The sequence below is a fragment of the Lutjanus erythropterus genome, chromosome 18 (assembly GCF_056507025.1).
Source record: "Lutjanus erythropterus isolate fLutEry1 chromosome 18, fLutEry1.hap2, whole genome shotgun sequence".
NCBI lineage: Eukaryota > Metazoa > Chordata > Actinopteri > Lutjaniformes > Lutjanidae > Lutjanus > Lutjanus erythropterus.
In genome coordinates this window covers 22,120,100-22,140,331 of record NC_139334.1, presented here as the reverse complement: position 1 = coordinate 22,140,331, position 20,232 = coordinate 22,120,100, and the positions used below count along the sequence as shown (strand labels likewise).

Sequence of the window (20,232 nt, the reverse complement as noted above, 5' to 3'; positions counted from 1 at the left end):
TAGAACTAAGACAATAGAAATAACTATAGTTATCATGTATAATATTGCATTTAACACCATGTGCAATCTGACTTTTATTATCTTTAATTAGTATATTATTTAGTACTTTTTTACTTAACTTATCTTACTTCTTTGAGGCTCTGGTTTTTGCATTTACTCCTTAGACACTGTACTTTATATTTCACTTTATACTTGTGTATGTATTGTTTTTATTCCTATGTTACTCTAATTTTGACGCAATCTCTGATACAAGAATTTCCTTTGGGGATTAATAGAATTTCTAATCTACCCTGTTACATGCTAGGTTCATCTATGTTGAAAAATAAACCAAATTTTGAAGATGTTTTAAAGATTTTGCTGACCTGTAAAAGTGATAGGCCTATACAGTTGCATTGTAAGTAAGTAAGCTAATGTTAGCAAAACACTAGCTAACTAGCTAGCTAATCTACATGAATCGTTACCTAGCTAATTACATCTGATATCTAATGTATTCAAAACACTAGCTAACTGGTTAGCTAATCCGCATCACTCACTAGCTAGCAAAATATTTTACATGGCAACAAACAAAGTGTTAATCAGCTTTATATCATTCTTCTTCTTCTTCTTCTACCAACTATTTGCTTGTAGAAATAACTGCTGTTGAAAACTGGGCCAGAAGCTGCCAAGTGTCAAGTGCTGAACTGGAAAAAAGAGGGCAGAACTAGAAAGGTCTTCAGTTTTCATTGTAGAAATCTGGTCACCTCCGCGGGGCCTGGTAGTTCAGTTGAAAGTGAAAGTTTAAAGTAAAGTGCATGGCTCATATACAGAGGCTAAGAGTCCTCAGCAGTAGCCATGGGTTCAATTCCAGCCTGTGTCCCTTTGCTGCATGTCTACTTTTTCCTTTCTGTCCAAAGGTGTCCTATCAAATAAAGGGTAGAAAGCTCCCAAAATAATAATAATATAAAAAAGAAAAAAATCTAGTTAACATTTTGCTAACATTAGTCCCTCAGCAACATCTTTAAACCATCTTCATTTTTTGTCTGTCACATACTACGTACAAGTACAGGAAACAGGACAGGAGAAATTTGACTGAGGTTCTGCTGGGTACCGAGCTTACTCAGCTGTTGTTGGAGCACAGAGTGAGTTGACCAGACATCCCTGTTTTCCAGGATCAGTCCCCATTTTTTGGTGGCCTGACCCTGGTTGAAGCTGAAATAATATTTTACATGGCATGAATGACCGGGCAGCAGAGCCTACCAGCTGACGCCTCTGTAAAGTGAATCCACAATATGGATGCATGCATGAAGGATCTTGTATTGTATTTTCAGTTCATTACGAACTGAATTCTTTAGGTTTTTTGACACGTAAAAGTAGGAAGGGCACAGGTAGTAACCATTGTAGGTTAAAGTTGACTATGAAATGTGGTCATCTTGGCTCAGAGCGAAAAGTGGCAGAACTTATGAGGGGTCAGAAGGAAGATTGCTAGTAGAAAAGCACTTTTTTGTGAAAATGGGGTCAGATCTTTGTGGTTTTCAAAGAAACTAATTGTTTGCTCCTGGTCTGCAGGTAAGCCTGTGTGTACTTCTGTTGCGTTACCAACCAGAGGGCGACATCCACGGCTTTGTGAACTTCCTCTCCGAGGAGCAAAACAACAAGCGGAAGGAGGGCGTCCTGGCTGAGTGCGAGAAAGACGCCTGCTCGCCAACCAGCGAAGCAGACGAGTACGGAGGCCCGCCCACTAACACCTGTGGAGCCAAAAACCTGCCGTCACTGGGAGACAACGAGATGCTGATAGGCAAGCCGGATAAAAATGCCTACACTGCCAGCCACCCGAACTACGGCACGGTGGACATGACCACCGGGATTGAAGCGGAAGAGTCGGAGGGTGGGGTGTCCCGGCGGTTGAAGAAGCTCATCGGACCACGCTACTACACCTTGAGGATCCGACTGGGCCTCCCTGGAAAGATGGACAGGCCGACTCCAGCGACAGGGAAAACAGTGACTGTGTGTGTGCTGCTGCTCTTCATCTTCATCTTCGCTTTCTGCTCCTTCATCATATTTGGTGAGAACGCATGACCATATTCAGACAGGAATTTACATTGAAGTGTCACCGTGAATTAATTATTCGTCTCATTTCCTCTCCCTCCAGGATCGAGCTGTATTGGGGAGGGTCGCTGGTGGGCTTTGCTGCTATTAATCTTCTTCATCATCATCCTTGCCCTGCTCATCATCATCATCCTCCAGCAGCCAGAGAACCCGAAGCGGCTGCCCTACATGGCGCCCTGTGTGCCCTTTGTACCTGCTTCAGCCATGCTGGTCAACATCTACCTCATGCTTAAACTGTCTGCCATCACCTGGATACGATTCTCGATCTGGTGCTTCGTGGGTAAGCGATCACCTCTCTGAATGATATTTGTGCATTTAAGTTTCGTGTCTGTCATTGCCAGATTTTAATACAGGATTTATGTCATTTCCGTCATCCTGGACAGATGGGAACTGACCATATTTTGATCTTAAACTATCACTCGCCTCAGATGATCTAAAACAACAGAGTGATTAATTTCATTTCTCTAGAAATGATTCGTTTCTTACTGGCTGAGTTAGCCAGTAAAATCTCACTTACTCGCTTTGTTTGTTTTCATATGAAAGAACATGGAAGTGTCATCTCACTTTTCTTTCCTGCCTCATGTTGTATCTACCTCTACATCTGTATTTGCCTGTATATGTGTGTACTTGTGTGTGTAAACGCTTTGACCGTGTAGTTCAGCTTACCATTGAAGTCCTGTCCTGTTTTAGTTTAGGTTAGTAATAACCTGCTTTGTAGTTTTTTGCTGATTATGTAAAGACACAGTCGATGCAGACTGGTGTCCAACATAGCTGCTTTTATTTGCACACAAACAGTGGTGGACATCTGTGCTTTTTCTCCGTGTGTGAGTAGGATTGTTGTATTTTTCTGACTCACTCAGAGTGGGATGGATTGTTTTTAAGTTGATGGAGAGTTTACTCTTTTCCTGTGTTTTTAAAATTATTTTTGAGCCTTAAAATAGTGCTGTAAGGTATAACCAACAAGTTCTCGCTCTAAGCTTGTCAAATATGGCAGCTGGGTCACCGGCCTTGAAACGCTTCAAACTATTGGGGATTTTCCATCGCCACCTTTGGCCTTGCCGAGTTGTTATATATGTGTTTATGTACTGATTTCTGTCTGTGTCCCTTCAGGCGTGCTCATCTACTTTGGCTATGGCATGTGGAACAGTACGCTGGAGATCACGGCCAGAGAGAACGAGGTACACGCCTCCACCTACCAGCGCTACGATCAAGGCGTGGACGAAGGTTTCTGCGGCTTCGACGACGATTTCTACCCACCTACCACTGACAGCTGGGGTGCGCCAGAGGGGGGTTCGGGGCTAACCCCGCCCCCTGAGGCGAAACCCGAAAGTGGCGGGACGCCATCGAAAGGTGGAGGCAGGACCATTGCCAATCACGGCCTCGCAGAGGAGGATCCGATGGATTTCTGAAGGGACTGACTCTGTGTTATCCTGAATGTACTGCCTTGTCTGCTGCCTGGGGAGAGGGAGGGGAACAGTAGCGTGAGGGCATGAATGATTGTGTGTGTGTGTGCGCGTGTGTGTGTGTGTGCATGCCTGCATGCGCGTGTGTATTTGTTTGTGTGTCTGACCCTTGGGCTAGATAGTTTCTTGGCAGTGGAACGACCTCTCTTTCACCTTACTCCACCACGCTTGGCTCCTCAGCTCACACAGCAAATGTAGGAGTCAAGGTCATGAGTGTCTTGTCACAGTCACTTGTTACTCACTTACTGGCATCTGCATCCCACACAAAGGAAGGCCAGATAAACAGATGTGGACGTAGTGAGAGAAAAAATATAATGTGTCTCACTTAACTGTGACACAATCTGTAGCGAGCAGTCAGTTCACCGTTAACATGTACAAATTTACGGGACACCGGTGAGGAGGAGGTGATGAGCGAGGGTCAGATGAAGCAGCACCTCTCTTCCTGTTTCAGCATAGACAGACAGGAAATTTGGACGACAGAATGCCAAGCCCAGGCTATTTCCTATGTACAGGTCTCAATTTCTCTGTCCAAAAGACAGGAAAACATCTGCGAATGCTCTCAAAAACACAAAAACCCAGTAAAGCCTGATGCATCAAGTAATTGCCAGAGAATTCCATTTTTTTTAAGTCTTTATTGGACCCTTTACAAACAAATATTGTTCATTGCTTTTGAAAAATGTTCACCTTTTGGGAGGCAAGAACAATTAAATCAGTATCTGAATTGGTTAATGTAACATACAGGTTATGATAGAAATTGCATAACTTTAGTGAAAATCAATTAGCACTTGTTTGCAACATCTAAGTGATTATAATGAGAGCAGGTTTCATATTTAAATATGCATTTATATGTCAAATCCCACTCTAAATATATCTTAAGATGACATTTCAATCTGTAATTAGTTTATTCAACAGTGTATTAGTGATTGTGTTAGGCATAATGAAGTTTGCATTAAATAGAATAATGATTGAGGGATTCACAGATAAATTATCTTACCTACTGGCTGATTTTACTATAAAATAATGACAGAAATATTAAGTATTTATGGGTTGTTTCAACACAGTAAATATTCATATTGAAATATTAGTAACAATGTGATTGTTATTTTTACTGTAACTTTTTCAAAATTCGCACAGACTTCCCTGCCAAAAATATGCAACTCACTATGCGAAGGCAGCCATGTTGGATTTTGCACTGACAGGCAGGCTGCTGCATGCAGTGCACTGATAATCCACCAGGGGGCAGGAAACTCATGAATCAGATACGATACAATAAAACTGAAACCTGCTGCCCGTCTGTCTTTAAATATTTCCCCTGACCCCTAACATCTAGCCCAAGGGATTCACGCCTGGACTGGGACGAGGGTGTTGATGTTTTCTGTCACAAATAGTACTTGGACTTTGCTTGCAATAGTGCCTTCATCTACTGTATGTGTATGTGAGTTTCTGATTCTGTCTGTTTTCTACTTTAATTTTGCCTGTGTATGTGCGAGGGTGTATGTGCAATCAAACTCCACCTTTTACATCGATTCTCATGTCTGTGTGTGTAGATATAAAGCGTGTTCTTCGGGTTGTTTTACTGTGTGTATGTGTGTGTAGGTATTTGTTTCGTTTTGTTCTTCCCACTCCTTGCCCCAGCATGAAGCTCAAAATCAATCCACCAGGCAACAAAGCAGCTCATGGTGCAATATAACACGTGCTTGTCAGCTCATCGGTGTACCTACAGTAAAAGGAGGACAGAGAAGAGGGGAACAGGTTGAATCCTAATTGACAGCCTGCATGGTTTGTTGTGATGAATGTCTTATTTTCGGTTCGGTCTTTCTCTGTGTGCTTGTCTCTCTGTCGACGCAGTTTCTCGCTGGTTAGCAGGGTTGGGAAGGAATACATTTTCAGTTCACTCAATTTCACGAAATGGATTTTCCTCACAGTTTGTATCTTTTCTCGTTGACAGTAAACTAAATTAGGAGGAGTCAGAAGGGGGGAAGTGTTGATTTTTTTCTTTTTGCTGAAGGCAAATTCAAGGGTACACCATGAAATCTTTTGTGCTTTGATTGTTTTACTTATTAATTATGAATATTGTTACATTATTCAGACATACTGGGGATTGGGCATTTCATTTTTTTAATGCCATGTTTCCACTGCATGGTACCGCTCTTGGTGTGGTCATGGAACGGCACTTACAGTACTTTTTTGAACTGCATTTTCCACTGCAGCTGGTACCCCCTCAATGTAGGCAAGATTCTTTAGCTGACCTTGATTGTGGCGCTGTGTGAAACTGCCATGACATCATCTTCAACATGGCACAAATGTTTGAGATCCTTTTGCAACCAAACAGAGGAACGTCAGCACTATGTCAGTTGACAGTGGTGCGGTTTTACAGGCTGCCATTTTTAAGAATCTAGTGGAGTGAATACAAAAATTGTGATCGCAATTTGCAAAAAGTTATGTTCCAGGCCTTTTCCACCAACATGGAGCCGATCCAGTTCCAGTTCAAGCAACCCATTTTAAACTACCAAAAATAAACTGGTTTGATCTGAGATGGAGACAAAAATGAGCAGGTATCCTTGGTAACCGAAGTGGGCGTGTCATATTCCCCAGGCTGTTGTGCATTGTGCAAAGCACTCTGTTGATGACATCCTTGATCACGACGGTTCCTCTTAAAACTGCTGGAAATGTGGACTTGGTTCTTAAACGGGAGCCGGTTCGAGCTGTACCATGCAGTGGAAACATAGCATAGGTCAAGGGGTCAAGGTCCAAATGAAATATCAATGTGAACACTGTGGAGCATCTTGCTTTTTTTAAAGAGCGAAGAACTTAAAGAACCTTTATGCAGTCGCTATCTGAGAAGGATTGTGTTGTAACATTGAGTGAACTGAAATCCGATCCTTCCTCTTCCCTCTCTCCCCTCTTGTCTCCTCTCTATTCCCATCCCTCTCTCTTCTCTACTTCCACCGCTCCTTTGTTCTTCCAGCCCAACTCTTCCTTCATCTATTTGCCGCCTGCTCTCGATATCTCGATCATCAGGCCATGTGAGCAGGCAGTTGCCACTCTCACAGGCGATAGAGCCGGGATTGGTTTTCAGTCAGGCTTTGAAACGGCGATCTGTTCATGGCCTGACGATCCATTAGCTCCTGTTTCACCTCAGGGTGTCTGCTGTCTATCGTCCGTCTGATTTGTCACTGAAGCATTTACTCCTCTCCGTGCTTCTGCTCCAACCCAGGCCTGTAGTGGTCCGAGTGAACTTCCCTGTTGCCCCGAACTCTTCAGTTTTATTGCATGTAGCTAGTGTTGAAGTCCCTCTCTTTACATGTCACCTACACTGTTGCTGCACACTGCTGCAAGACATTGTGAAAATCAAATCAAACCATAGTCCTGTGGAGCACAGTTTGTAGGGCATGTAACCTAATCCTGCCAATGTTAGGGTTTTGATTCCATACTGAGAATGTCTGCACTCATGGCACTGTAAGAGGATTTTGGCACACACCAAATAGCATACTTTTATGGTATTTATGTTGAGGGTGGGGGCACTATTACAATAGCTGCTGCTGTCTGCCCCGATTTTCCTCATTGTACCTTTTCCTCTTGCGCCCTGTTGCTGCATCTGTCCCTTCCAGGGAAGCCTTATTTGTCTAATGCACTAAATCTAAGGATGCCACGCTAAACCCCCCACCCTACCTCTGCTCCTCCCACATCTATCCACACTCAAAGAAACTTGCCTTCATGTAGTAATAGGCCCTTTGTTGTTGTCCGGTGAAACGATTGTGATACCGATCCCAAAAGACAGCCCAGTATCCCAAGAAATTACACTCAAATTGGACAATTCTACGGTTACCGATTGGGAACGTGTGTTAAGTTAGGGGAGGTGGATGGGTTTGATTCATCTGACTTTCAGCTGACTTTGTTTGGGGGGGTTATTTTCAGTAGCATAAAGTATATAGGCTACAATATACATAGTACAGAACTAAGTATTTATAGTATATAGTTGAGAGAAAATTATAGATCTTAGATGAAACTGGGAGAAGGCTGGGACTGACACAAAAAGGCACAATTACAAATCTGTCTGCTACTTCAGCACCACAGACGGTGGCAGTGATTTATCAACACACAGCACAGCCAGGCTACCGTTATTTCAGAGCCGTGGTCGGGGTCATAGATTCTAACTTGCACCTGCTGTTGAAGTAGCACATGTATATCTTAGAAATAGTATGTCAAAACTCAGTATATGTAAGTTTCACTGCCTTTAGCCCAACAACAATGCATAAGTAATTAATTCAATATTTCCACACCAAAATTATACTCTTGGAAAAGGCTTTGAAACAGCTGTTAGACCCTGATGTAGTGAAATATAAAAGTTACTGAGAATATGATACAGAAAAAGTGCACTTTATTCACAATCTTTTTGGGGTTGTGATCCAAAGGGATGCAAATTTTCACCAACTTCTGAGTAAACCGGCAAGAGAAAATGCGAGTGAATGCTCGTTTCCAGGTGACATCTAAGTGTAGACTGAAAAACAATGTAGAAAACACAGTGGAAATATGACATTCCTGTTTGTTTCATGACATAGTGTGAGGAAGGTTACATCGGATCTGTGTGGAACGATCATGGATGCATTATAGCACCAGTGTTGGAGCGGAAACAGCTGATCATGTGACTTAGATGTTCTTACATCAGAACTTATTTGGAAAGCACATTAACTCTTTTCCAGAAAAGGTAAAAACCACTTAAAGCAAGCAAAATCTTTGCAAAATTTGAACGTCTATCAGCCTTTTTGAATGTAAAATACATTTGGCTGTTTGACCTCCTCACTCTGTGTGACAGATTTTAGGAAATCTGAGGTTTTGCAGAATTGTCCAATATCAAAGTTTCTGTCTGGTGATAGGGTTGGATAAAACAGCACATTCTGAAATATTTGCACACCATATCTTTCCCAGATCAAAAACGCCATTGTATTATTATTCAGCCAAAACATGTTCCCCACCCAGTTCACCTCCCAACTCAGCCAAAAGAATCCCGCCGCTTTGCATTCATAGCTCAGCCAAAACAAGACGGTGAATTCAGGCGTCGCCATGCCTCTGACACTGCACTGTACAGTCGACTTACTATATTATCTGCTCTGTGTGTGTATGCATATGAGTGCGTGAGTGCATGAACAGTACGTGTGTACGTACGTATGCGTGGTTGTGGTCTACGCCTGCGCCTCAATGTGACCGTCTGGTGAATGTGTAGCATGCTCTCATGCACGAGGCCCAGACTGTAAATGTTGTACTTGCATGTGGTGACTGATCGCAACGAGACATAATAGAACACTAAACCAAACCAAACACAGGCTTGGTTCTTATACCTGGGAAGGTTCTGCGCTCTGTGAGGATTTAACAGGCGCATTACAACGGAATCAGCTTCAAAAAACATCATTGTGCAGGATCTTTACCAGAGATTTCGATTGAGACGAATTGTATTCACTGCATATTTCTCAGTTCTATTAAGATTAAAACCTTCCTTATAATTTACAACTCAATATTATGCTGAATAAGAAATGAATTCTGATTATTTGCCGGATTCAATTCTCTCCTATATTTCTAAGCTCTTACGGTAATCTCCTCCTCCAGGTATGGGAACCAAGGCTCAGTTTGAAAGGGGAGTAGAACATGTAGCAAACACACGGGTGTGGGAGTGACTCCTCTCACATCTTCCCTCAAACACTTACAGTATGCCTACTTCCTGTAAATCCCTTCTCTCAACCACAACCTCTGCAAGCCAAAGTCCACAATGTTTGTTTACTTTTCACATACAGGAGACTGTAGTTTCTTCAAAGTGAACACTTACGATACAACAGAGCTAACAGGTTTTTCTTGGGGGGTGGGGGGTGGGGGTCTGCTAATAAGCTAAGAGGACTGATTTTTTTTTTTTCTCTCACAGTGACTTTAGTGAACAGTGCAATGATCATTTGTAAAATCCTAGTTGCTAAGTATTTCATTTAAAGGTTGAAAGTATTAGTCTAGACTACAGCAGTGAAAAAGTGTAACACTGAAGGAGGAGTGAAGTATTTTTCTACAGCTGTCTCCCATCCACAGGTCCTCCTGGGGTAGGTGTGCACGACCGAGCTGGGTGGAGTTATCCGCCTTCACTTTCTGTGTTTTTGTTTAATCACGCGGAGGCCTGGGAGAAACTGCTAAAAAATATATTTTTACCAACCGTAGTCTCTCTAGAATGATGAAGCTCATTTATAAATCGTAATCCTTTCCTTTGAGGGGATTTTGAAACGGTTGCTCTAGACATTCAGTATGACCGTAGAGGGTTTAGGATTAGGAGTACTACAGAAGAAAAAAAAATAATCATGCAGAAACTATTTTAATACAATTCTATAAAAGGTAAACTACAAGCATAGACAAATATCGCCACAATTGCTTTTAAAGTCAGCTACTATTTGTTTATTTTGTCTCGGAGAAGGCGGGCCATGTTCTTCCTGTGCTCTGTGTTCGCTGTGGCCAAGTGTCCAGTCAGTGTGTGTCGGACTTGTTGAGATTGGCTTCTCTCGTAACAACTAGATATTCCTTTTCTCTTCTGTATATTTTGGCACAAAGCTGTATAATGTAGTTGTTTTTTATGTTGATTTTTTTTTTAAATGGTTTCTTCCATATGTGTGGTTATTTTGCTCCTGGGTGCACTGTTTTTGCTGAGTTGTTGATATTGCTTCCATGCAACAATGAAAGTTAATTATTGCAAATACCAAAAAGAGGCTTGCTCATTTCTTTTTTGTAAGTTTCCTGAAAACAATCTACAAGTTATGTTTGGTACATTCCTTGATTCTTGTTGTTGTTGTTAACTGGTCAGACCATAGTCTATAAGCCAGTTCTCCTGCAGATGGTGCAACATAACTGTGCAGCTACAGTGCTGTTAACTGGAAATTCAAGTATGTTTTAGGGTCTATTAATCAGAGAATCAAGGATCGAGAGTTCCTAAAACTAAAACTGTGTAATCCATAAAGGCAGAAACACTTATTCCTCCACCAGCAGTGAAGCTTCAATAAATCAGAACAGAAGACACGCTGCGTTTTGATTAGACAGATTAACTCTTGCCTTCTTTCAACTATAAAAACTCTCTCTATTGCTCTAACATTATCACTGTAATTCTTTTCCCCACCTCACCACCTACACGGAAAAAGCAGCGGAAGGGAAAAAGTTCATGGGTGTTCCTGAATGGTATTCTTGGAAAGTAATAGGAAATTTCAACTGAAGTAGAAATAGACAAGTCACGTTCATGGACAGTGGATACACGAGAAAAGAAAAATAAACAATCAAAAATTAATTGCTGGAAAGGCAGGAGTGATAGTGTTGGTTTATGATAACGTCCAAGACCAGGATTTCTTCATAAAAAAAACTCCATCCTCCACGCAAACTTCCTACGTCAACAATAAAGTTTTGCTGATAGATGGCAACTTCAGATAATAACATTTTAGCATAGCATGTAATAACACTGCCAGTCTCTTTCAGTAATGCAGGGCAGCTTGGTTGCCCACTAGCCACCCACTGGCCTCCTGTGGACTGGATGGCTCCATGCCTGGAACAGCATCACATTTCAGGGAATACACACACCGACATGATTGCACACACCTGCCCATGTAAGTGTGCCAGGAAAGACAAAGACACACACACACACACACACACACACACACAAACTCACTGTGAAGTGACAGAATGATGTCTAGAAATACAGTCAACAGTATTACAGTAAATCAGTATGCAACTCGGGCAGATGGTCGTGTGTGTGTGTGTGTGTGTGTGTGTGTTTGAGGATAAGCTGAGGACAATGAGATAGCACATATTGTTTCCAAAGTATCATGTAATATCTGTGATGTGACTCACTGACCTTGATGCGGACAGAGAAGCACACAGGAAACCACACACTGGGCACAATTATCCTCTTATGTGTGTGTGTGTGTGCGTGTATGTTCGTTTGTGTGTGTGTGTGGTCGGCAGGGGAGGGTGTGAGTGTTGTAGGAACAGGCTCCTCTGTGCTGATCTAACTCAAGGTCACATTACAGATATGATATGTTGCAACAATTCATGACATTCAGCAATTCACATTTTCCTCATAACCCACCACCCACCCACGCTAAATTTTTGAGTTTTAAGTCAAACTCAAGCTCTTATGTTTTGAAATAAACTAGCAGCAAGTTGTTGAGGTAATTTCCTTTTCCTCTTTAGATGAACTTGAATCCTTGAGTTTTAGAAAACCTCCAAAATTCAGAATTTCAAAAGGTGTTCACAGTGAGCTGTGAGCCCAGTTTGTCATTATTTTGGTGCTTGAACATTAAATGGCTAAAACTGAAGATATTAGATTATTAACCATTATTCACTTTCATGCAGTTTTTGAAATACATTATTTTGTTTCAAAAACACTTTTTTTGTTTGTTCTTTTGAGGAAATGCAACTAATCTGGTTTTTAAGCTTATTTCTTAACTTGAGAGTTTGAATATGAGTCAAAAATTTAGTGTATTTTTTATGGTATAATTTGACTGATATGCATTTTCCGATCACAAACAGGCCAATGAAAACCATAACATACAGATAACCCCTTGACTTAGACTTAAGATTCAGAGAAACAGAAAACCTTTTCGATTGAATGCTACTGAAAATGTATTTTCCCACAATTACACGTTCCCACATAATGTACCACACGAACACAGTGAAACAAGCCCACAAATCAAACACTACAGTCAGTCTATAGATTATCAGTAACCCACAACAAACAGCATCACAGTCAGTTTGTTCCAGGGTAGTGATTACTGAATATCACACACGCGCGTCACATATTAGGTCCACTTTCTGACTGCTGCATTGTTTGTATCAAACTTTAACTTAGATAGAGGAAACAAAGTGATGTTAAGTACGGGATGAGAACATCTTGTCAACTCAGAGCTGACAGACTCGAGACAACAGAAGTTTTAAATATTTTATCTTTATTAATCACATTATTAATCACATTATAGAAAAATCAAACAATAGCACATCAATGAAACAATAAATTACCAGCTGATACTGCTTTTGAGTTGGAAATATCAGGTTCCACCTGTGTTCAGAGCACTTTTAAGATAGCAATCATTCAAGTCATCTCATTATTTCAAGAGAAGCTAATCTACATAATATGGATTTTTTTTTTTTGGCATAATGTATAATTCCACAGTTTATAAGATAAGTTGCTTTGTTGGCACTCAGTTGTTATTCAGATTTTAAAAAGAAGCACGTTAGTCACATAAAAATGTGTGTAAGGCTATTTTGGATTATGAAATACTGCTATCAGATGAGAGAGTTGTGGACAAAATAAAGGAAAAAGGTTTTGTTCTCTCTAATAAATTATTTTGCAGAGTCAGTGCACATTTTGTTCTGATACAAACTGTAGCACTGCTGGCTGAAGCCCTCCTGTGAAATTTATGTTCCCATCATTCCACAGTCATCCCGCAGTGGGCCAGGAAAACATGTTTTTTTTAATGAAGTCCATCATTCAAGAGGCAAATTCACTAGAGAGTTGTATGATACCGCCAAGGAAATATCAGTATACATAAACAATGTTAATGAACACATTCAGTCCCTAACACAATACTGTCACACCTGCTCTTATCAAAACAATAGATCATGAAATTATGTGATTTAAAAAAAACATTGAACACAGACGCTCGTGAGATTTCATCTCTTGGAGCATCTAAATAGAAAAATAGACATAATATAAAGGATCGATATCTCAGTCCACAAGGCCTCGGGTGAGTAGGACCTCCAGCTGCTGTGCAGGTGGCTTGTACAATTATGTAACAGTTTCTTGATCATGAATGAATGTGCTGATGTGTGTCTCCTCCAGGATGAGTTTGCGTGTATCTGTGATTGTATGTGCACATTTGTGTTGGAGTGTGTGCGAGTGTATACTCTGTCTATAAACTACAAACTACAGTATTATACATGTCCACCCGGGAGCCACAATTGCTCCCGTCTCAGACGTGGGCGGTCTTGGCATGATTGGTGGAGGCAGCAGCTGGTGGGTTGCCGCCCCCCTGTTTGGAATAGTAGAAACGATTGTTGTCCTGGTAGGAGCGAGATGAGGAGGAGGACTCTGACAAGCAACAGGTGAGAATGGACCCACCCAACAGGGAGAAGATAGTGCCCACCCATCCGATATAGAGGGAGAATCCAAATGACATGATGTCGTGCTCCTGGTAAGCGCCAATGGGAAACCAGACTGTAGACACCATACCACACAGTGCTGAGAAGAAACAGAAAGAAAAATGGTTAAAACTCAAAATATAAAATGGCATCTCTGAAAGTAACATAAACAGATGTGTAATGGGGGGTTGGGGGATGCAAAATGGTGCTATTCACTATAATAAATACTCACAAACACTTTGTATTATCACACAGTGTTAGGTTAGAATGGCAAATCACACAATAAAATGGGGACGCAAAATGGTGCAAAAGACAGCAAACTCCACACGTGCAAGTTAACTCATTTGGGAATGATGCTGAATTTAACAAATACACTTAAACCACTTGTGCTGTCACAGAGAGCTAATTTTGAATGACAAATTAAATAATAACACTGGGGATGCAAAATGGTGCAAATGAATGCAACTTATACAAACACACACAAGCTAAATCAAAATATGTATATTAAAAATGTAATGAAGTGTTACTGAATGATATATACATGCTTCTTATATTACCACATGGTGCCATCTTTGATGGGAAAATTATATAAATATAACTGGGGATGCAAAATGGTGCGCATAAATTAATTATGTGCTGTATCAGTGTCATATTTTGGGGGTGACAAAGAGACTGAGTAACTGACAGTGAAAGAGGGATGCAAAATGGTGCAGCCGAAAATTATATCCACACATACATCTTGAATCAACACACACTGCCATCTTTGATGAGCAAATTACACAAATAAAACTGGGGATACAAAATGGTGCACATAGATCGTGCTTACACACATACATGCTGTATCATCACACAAGAACTGATGAATGGTTGCATGGTAATTTAAGTACACAGTGCAGATTATTAGCTTATCAGTGACTGTGTGCTGCTAAAATGTAGTCGGGGTTGTGTGTCTCTTCAAGTATCAGGACTTTTCTTGAGTATCTACAGTCTACACAGAAAGATTCATAACGGGATAGAGACTCTTACTGTGCAGCCCACGTTCTGAGGTTCTACAAACCCAGACAAAAAAAAGAGATATTATGCATTACTCTCATATAGTTTTTGTTACAAACTATTTGACAATTTGTATAGGAAGAGCAGAGGAAGCATTTCAAAAATAGAGCTATTGCAGTTTTGTTATCTTTTGTTCCTCATACAGGATGCAGGGGAACAACAGATTGAAGAAAGAATGTGCACAATAATATTAGTTAGCAGCAAGATTTAATGTAAGCTTTGCCGCAAACTACAAGAGAGGCCTGATTCAAGACTTATACAAACATTGAAATCCCTATACAGCTGACAGGGACACATCTGGTATATGTTGGATTTGTGCCAACATACACCTGAAGCTAAAAGAGAAAAAAATGGATGAAATCCTTTTACTGCTTATAAAACTTGAATATAGCATGAGAACAGGCAATAACCAAATCCACAAATAATGCGTGGACTGGAGGCTTTCCAACTGATGTTTCAAAGACCCATTTAACAGAAATAATTAAAGTTGAACTCGTTGCTGAGAGGGTTTTGCTGCCAGCGATGGACAATATGGTGAGTGGATTGTTATTCTGCTGTGCAAAACACACAAACACATCCTCCATGATGCAAAAGTATTCCTTGAGACAAAATTAAGAATGTATTAACTAAGTCAATGTTTTGACTTTTTTGTATATTATGGATGTACTGATGATGTTTGGGAGTCATGGATACACCAGGTACATGTTTGGAAATAATGCGCTATAAAAGACATGGGCAGTGGAAAAATCAAACGATGGCCGCAGGTGTTAAAATTTCATTTGAGGGACACAGGCGTCGGAAAATGCTGCAACACCACTAAGATATTTATAAGCACAGTAAACTGGGCAATTCATGGAGCGAGTTTCCATGTGGCGCGGGACAAAGGCAGGGTGTGGATGAGAGTAGGTGGAGGAGAGGAATGTGATGGGATCGAGTGGGTAGGGGTTCAGTGTGCAGGAACATACAGTATAATCAAAGAGTCTGTGTGTGCATATGTGTGCACCCTAGGGAGGAAGACAGCCTTATTCGACATCCTCTGCTCTCGACAGTTTGCAAGCTTTTCAGTTGGGGTTAAAAGAGGTCAAAGTCAGGAAGGTTCAGAGGGATTTTGGTGTGTGCATGTGAACACAAAATAATATGACCTGCTCTGATTAACAGTATTTTTTTCAGGCTGTAACATTGTCCACTAAGTAAAGGATAATGAACAGTAAGCAGGTCATTACTGCTAAATAAGGTGCAGGAGAGTGGCGCCCCCTGAACAAGTTTGTTTTGCAAAAATAACCTGCTCACTGTCCATTCTGTTAATTTAAAAATGATTTCACTGGTTTAAATTTGATTTTATTAAGCCCACAAAGTCTATGATTAGAACTGTGTCCGCAGCAACACCCTGTTATTCACAGAAAAGAATTGTTATTCATAAATAAAAGACCTCAGAATGCTGTTACTGACCAATCATGATCAATGCTGTAATACATCATTACAGCTGCATTGTGTGAATTAAGTCTCTTACCGACTATGAGTATAAGCACTCCTCCCAGGATGGTGCGTTTGTTCTTGGGGCTCTGCGGTTCATTGCAGAAGCTGCCGCAGGGCATGGACATGAGGATCATCCCCACTGCTGGGAGACCCAGTATGGAACCTATGATCATCAGGGCACGAGTCATCTGGATGTAGGCTACGGAAACAAATATTAAATATTGACATCACATGTCCACAAAAAGGAAAACTCTCCATCACAGAGGTACATTAACCTTGCGGGTATTCTTTGTAAAAAAAAGTGATATAAATATAATTATGTTGAGAAAGTGATGGAAATAACAGATTATTTTAATTAGAGCCGCAACAATTAATACATAAATTGATGGGTTATTATTATATAAATTATGACCAACTATTTTATCAAGATTCTCTGATTCCAGCTTCTTAAATATAATTTTTTTTTACTCCTTTATGACAGTAAACAGAATACGTTTGAGGACACTGATCGATATTTTTCGCAATTTTCTAACATTTTACACACAAAACAGCTGATTGAGAAAACAATTAAGTTAATGGTCAATTAATATTTGGTTAGTTGCGGCCCTAATTCCAATAATAAATTGCATAATATGAGGTTAGAAAACAGAATACACCTTCTGTATAACAGAATACAGCTGTTGGAGAATGTACACAGAAGATTTTTTACCTGGCAGGTCCAGGATTCGCGTCAGGGACTGGCAGTGGTAGAATTCTGTGGTGAGGATACAGTTCGACCAGGGTCCCCTGACTCCCAGCTGCTCCATCTTCATGCAGGTGTGCAGACTGTATTTACACAAGATCACCCAGTCATTGGTGGACGTCGCGATCACGATGCCCAGCCAGCCGAGGCAGCTGATGAGAAAACCGCTCAGTTGAAGACACAAGTTAGCCATGACGCAAACTGTGCGCAAAAAAACACTTGTTAAAAAAAAAAAAAACGTTAGAAACTTTAAAGCTTAAGCTGAGAGTGACTGGCGAAATGAATCAAAATGTGGAATAATAAAGAGTGAAGTCTAATGTTTACAGCCGATATTCCGCCACACAAATAAATCCAGTGTTTGAATTTGCGGTAATTCATTCAGTTGAGCTGCTGCGCACTTCACATCATAACAGGTTTTATATGGGGAAGTTCTGTCAGGGAAAAAAAATACTCTAAAACTGACAACCAATCAGATACGTGGGTACGGACAGAAATGTTAAAAAGGGGGGGTTGGGGGTGGGGGATGCAAACTTTTAATGCCTCTCCAAAAAGTTGGTGCGCCCTGCCCCTTTCCTGCATCCATACAGCCTTTGTGGAACAGAGTGACCGACCTGAGGTGGAAGCAGAGAAAGATTGTCATGAAATCTGCCGCCATCTACTGGACACATTGTATTTCTTACTATAAATTTCATACATGTGCATCTTTCCAACGAATACCTTATTAATTACTGTTTGTTAAAAAAAAAAAAAATCTTTGATAATTTCGATAACGATCATGTACTTTGTTTTTTTTTCTTTTTTTGTAGTGCAAGTTTTTGTAATTAAGATTTTTATTGAGTTTTCTATCAGCATAATAGAAGCGTAACAAATCAAATAAATTAGACATTAGACAGTCTGAAAAAAGAAAGAAGAGAAAAGAAAGACAGATAAAAATTAACACAAAGTGTAAATAACCTGAAATACCATACGGGTACAATGTAAATGAAGCAGCATACTTACCAAGAAGGTGATATTTTTGTTCCTTTATGTTTCTGTCTTTATGTACATTTAAAAAAAAACAAAAAAACTCATATACTGTATTTTTAAGTAAAGTAACTACTAGCTGTCACATAAACATAGTGGAGTAAGAGGAGCAGTACCTGCTTTAAAATCTGTAAAACTGCACTGGAGTAGAGTTTAAAAGCAGCATAAATTTTATTGTAAACTGTAATATACAAACACCTAAAATGTGCTGTTTACTTCCCACCACTTACATCTTAATGTGTCTGATAAAACAAGTGAGGAAGGTAATACTGAGCTTGGCAGCTGGCTGTTCTGCACATGGGCGCTGTCTGTGCTATTAATCAGGCTGCAGACAACAACTATGCTTATCAGCATTCTGCTTCGGTTTAGTCTACAGAGAGCTTATTTAATTATTTTGTTTTTTTTTTAAAGGGCCAGATTTGAAAAAAGTTAAGTGCCAAGGAGCTGGATGCTTCCTGTATCTGAATAAGTTTTTATTTTTTCTGCACTTTATTAGTTTTTACAGTTGGAAAGGAAACACTACAAAACTATAGAAAACAGTAATGCACCTCAGTAATCCTAAATTAGAAGAAGCTTTAAAACTGGTCGAGTTAAAACTTTTTCCTAAAATTAGTGTCTCTGTGCAGATGTAACCAGTGAATTGGCTCACTGGCCCCTTTCTCATTTGAATTAATTATTTATCTATACTTTTTTTTTTTTTTCATATTTATAAATTATAGGTCCAGACTGAGGTCATTAAAGGGCCAGCGGGCTGCCAATTTAATGGGCCTGGTCTACTGTTTTGCAGTATAGAAGTGGTTCTCAACCTGCAGGTCTGGGCCCCCACAAGAGGTCATAAGATTTATCTTAGTGGCCACAAGATGATTATCACACAAATTTATGTGATATATCTTTTTCTTGCGGATTATGGACTAGTCGTAGACTTCAAAAGATTATTCAGCATCCAACTCTCACAATTAAAGTCAATTCAAAAGAGCTTTATTGGCACCGGAAACAGAAAAGTGTACGAAACAACAACAGCAACAAAGAAACATTAACAAAGTAACTGTTAAATAAAAAACAAACAAAAAAAAAGTCCATAAACAGAAGAAATGGTTTTGTTCTTAGAGATGCATGTAAATATACAACTGAGTACAAAAATGGCTTAAAATAAAATGGTAACATTTAGATTTTCAATTAAAAATATAAATGAAAATCAGTGAGAACTGTGTAAACACTGCAATCTATTTTTATGAATATATTTACATATATTTGTTGTAATTTCAACCATATACAGCAAGTACATTTTAAAGAAGAAACTATATTCCTCAGGTGCTACAGTGCAGGGCAGTGCAACCATGTATGGTTGGTAGATGTGTTCCCAGGGTCCAGGTCCCATTCTGGGCCTGAATTTGTACAATATATACAATATTCATAAAAGCGCAGAGCATAAAACAGTGGGTAAAATAAGATCAAACACATGGGAACACCATAAATAAAACACCTGTAGGGAAATTAGGAGCAGCATAAAACGACCCACTAGATAAAGTGCTTCAAGTGCCTTAAAAATGTCTGCCATATATTGCACAAATTATTTAATCTGCTGAACGGCCTGCAGGGCTGTGTTTGAAGTATTGAGGGAGGCGGACGGCTTCAGGATGTGCTTTTCTGGGACCTGGATGTTCTGGTCTTAAATGCTTATTAGTCTTCTGTGGGAAGGAAGGGAATTAAAAAGGTTGTTAGCCAGGTGAGATGGGTCCTTTAAAACTTTCAGGCACTTCTTCTGTAACCTGGTTTATGAGTTCCACCAGGGGTGTGAGATCACGTCCAATTATTCTGAATGCAATGCAGTTTTCCGTCAAACTGTCGCCCGTCCTCAGCTGACGCGTTGCGAAACCACAATTATTGCACGGGTGGGTTGTTTTCAAACTGTGGTCCAGGGACCAGCTGGGGTCCTGGAGTAGGTTGTTTGGGTCTTCAGAAAAAAGAGGAATATTTCAGCTTTTCACACATTTTTTGGAAGCTGGAACAACGAGTGAAGAAACAGTGTTGGCTGTTTTGATTGATTGTAATTTACAGTTTGATCAGTGATCAGTTTAGCTTTATTTTTTATTAATTTTATGTATTTGATCATTTTTCTTAAAGTTAAATTGCTTAATATATATTTCTTGTTGTATTTGTGTTTTTTTAAACTAATAGTTATTGAAATTTATTTTTAAAAATACAGCTGGATGTTTACTGTTCTGATATCATTTTATACAG

General features: G+C 40.0%; 2 protein-coding genes across 2 annotated transcripts in view; one reads left to right on the top strand and one right to left on the bottom strand.

Annotated features, from left to right (window-relative positions):
- Positions 1-4,115, top strand: part of slc7a14a (solute carrier family 7 member 14a) — a 38,904-nt gene extending 34,789 nt beyond the window's left edge. Inside the window, exons 8-10 of the mRNA XM_084742121.1 lie at positions 1,546-2,041; positions 2,129-2,365; positions 3,196-4,115. Of these exons, the coding sequence (XP_084598247.1) occupies positions 1,546-2,041; positions 2,129-2,365; positions 3,196-3,494 (1,032 nt within the window). The 3' untranslated portion in view covers positions 3,495-4,115. The remainder of the gene's footprint in view (positions 1-1,545; positions 2,042-2,128; positions 2,366-3,195) is intronic.
- Positions 4,116-12,717: 8,602 nt separating this feature from the next.
- Positions 12,718-17,283, bottom strand: cldn11a (claudin 11a). Its single transcript, XM_084743197.1, has 3 exons — positions 16,936-17,283; positions 16,261-16,425; positions 12,718-13,797 (listed from the first exon to the last, which is right to left on the bottom strand). Exons 1-3 carry the CDS (start codon positions 17,159-17,161, stop codon positions 13,529-13,531), a joined length of 660 nt encoding a protein of 219 aa, XP_084599323.1. The 5' UTR covers positions 17,162-17,283; the 3' UTR covers positions 12,718-13,528.
- Positions 17,284-20,232: the final 2,949 nt, after the last annotated feature.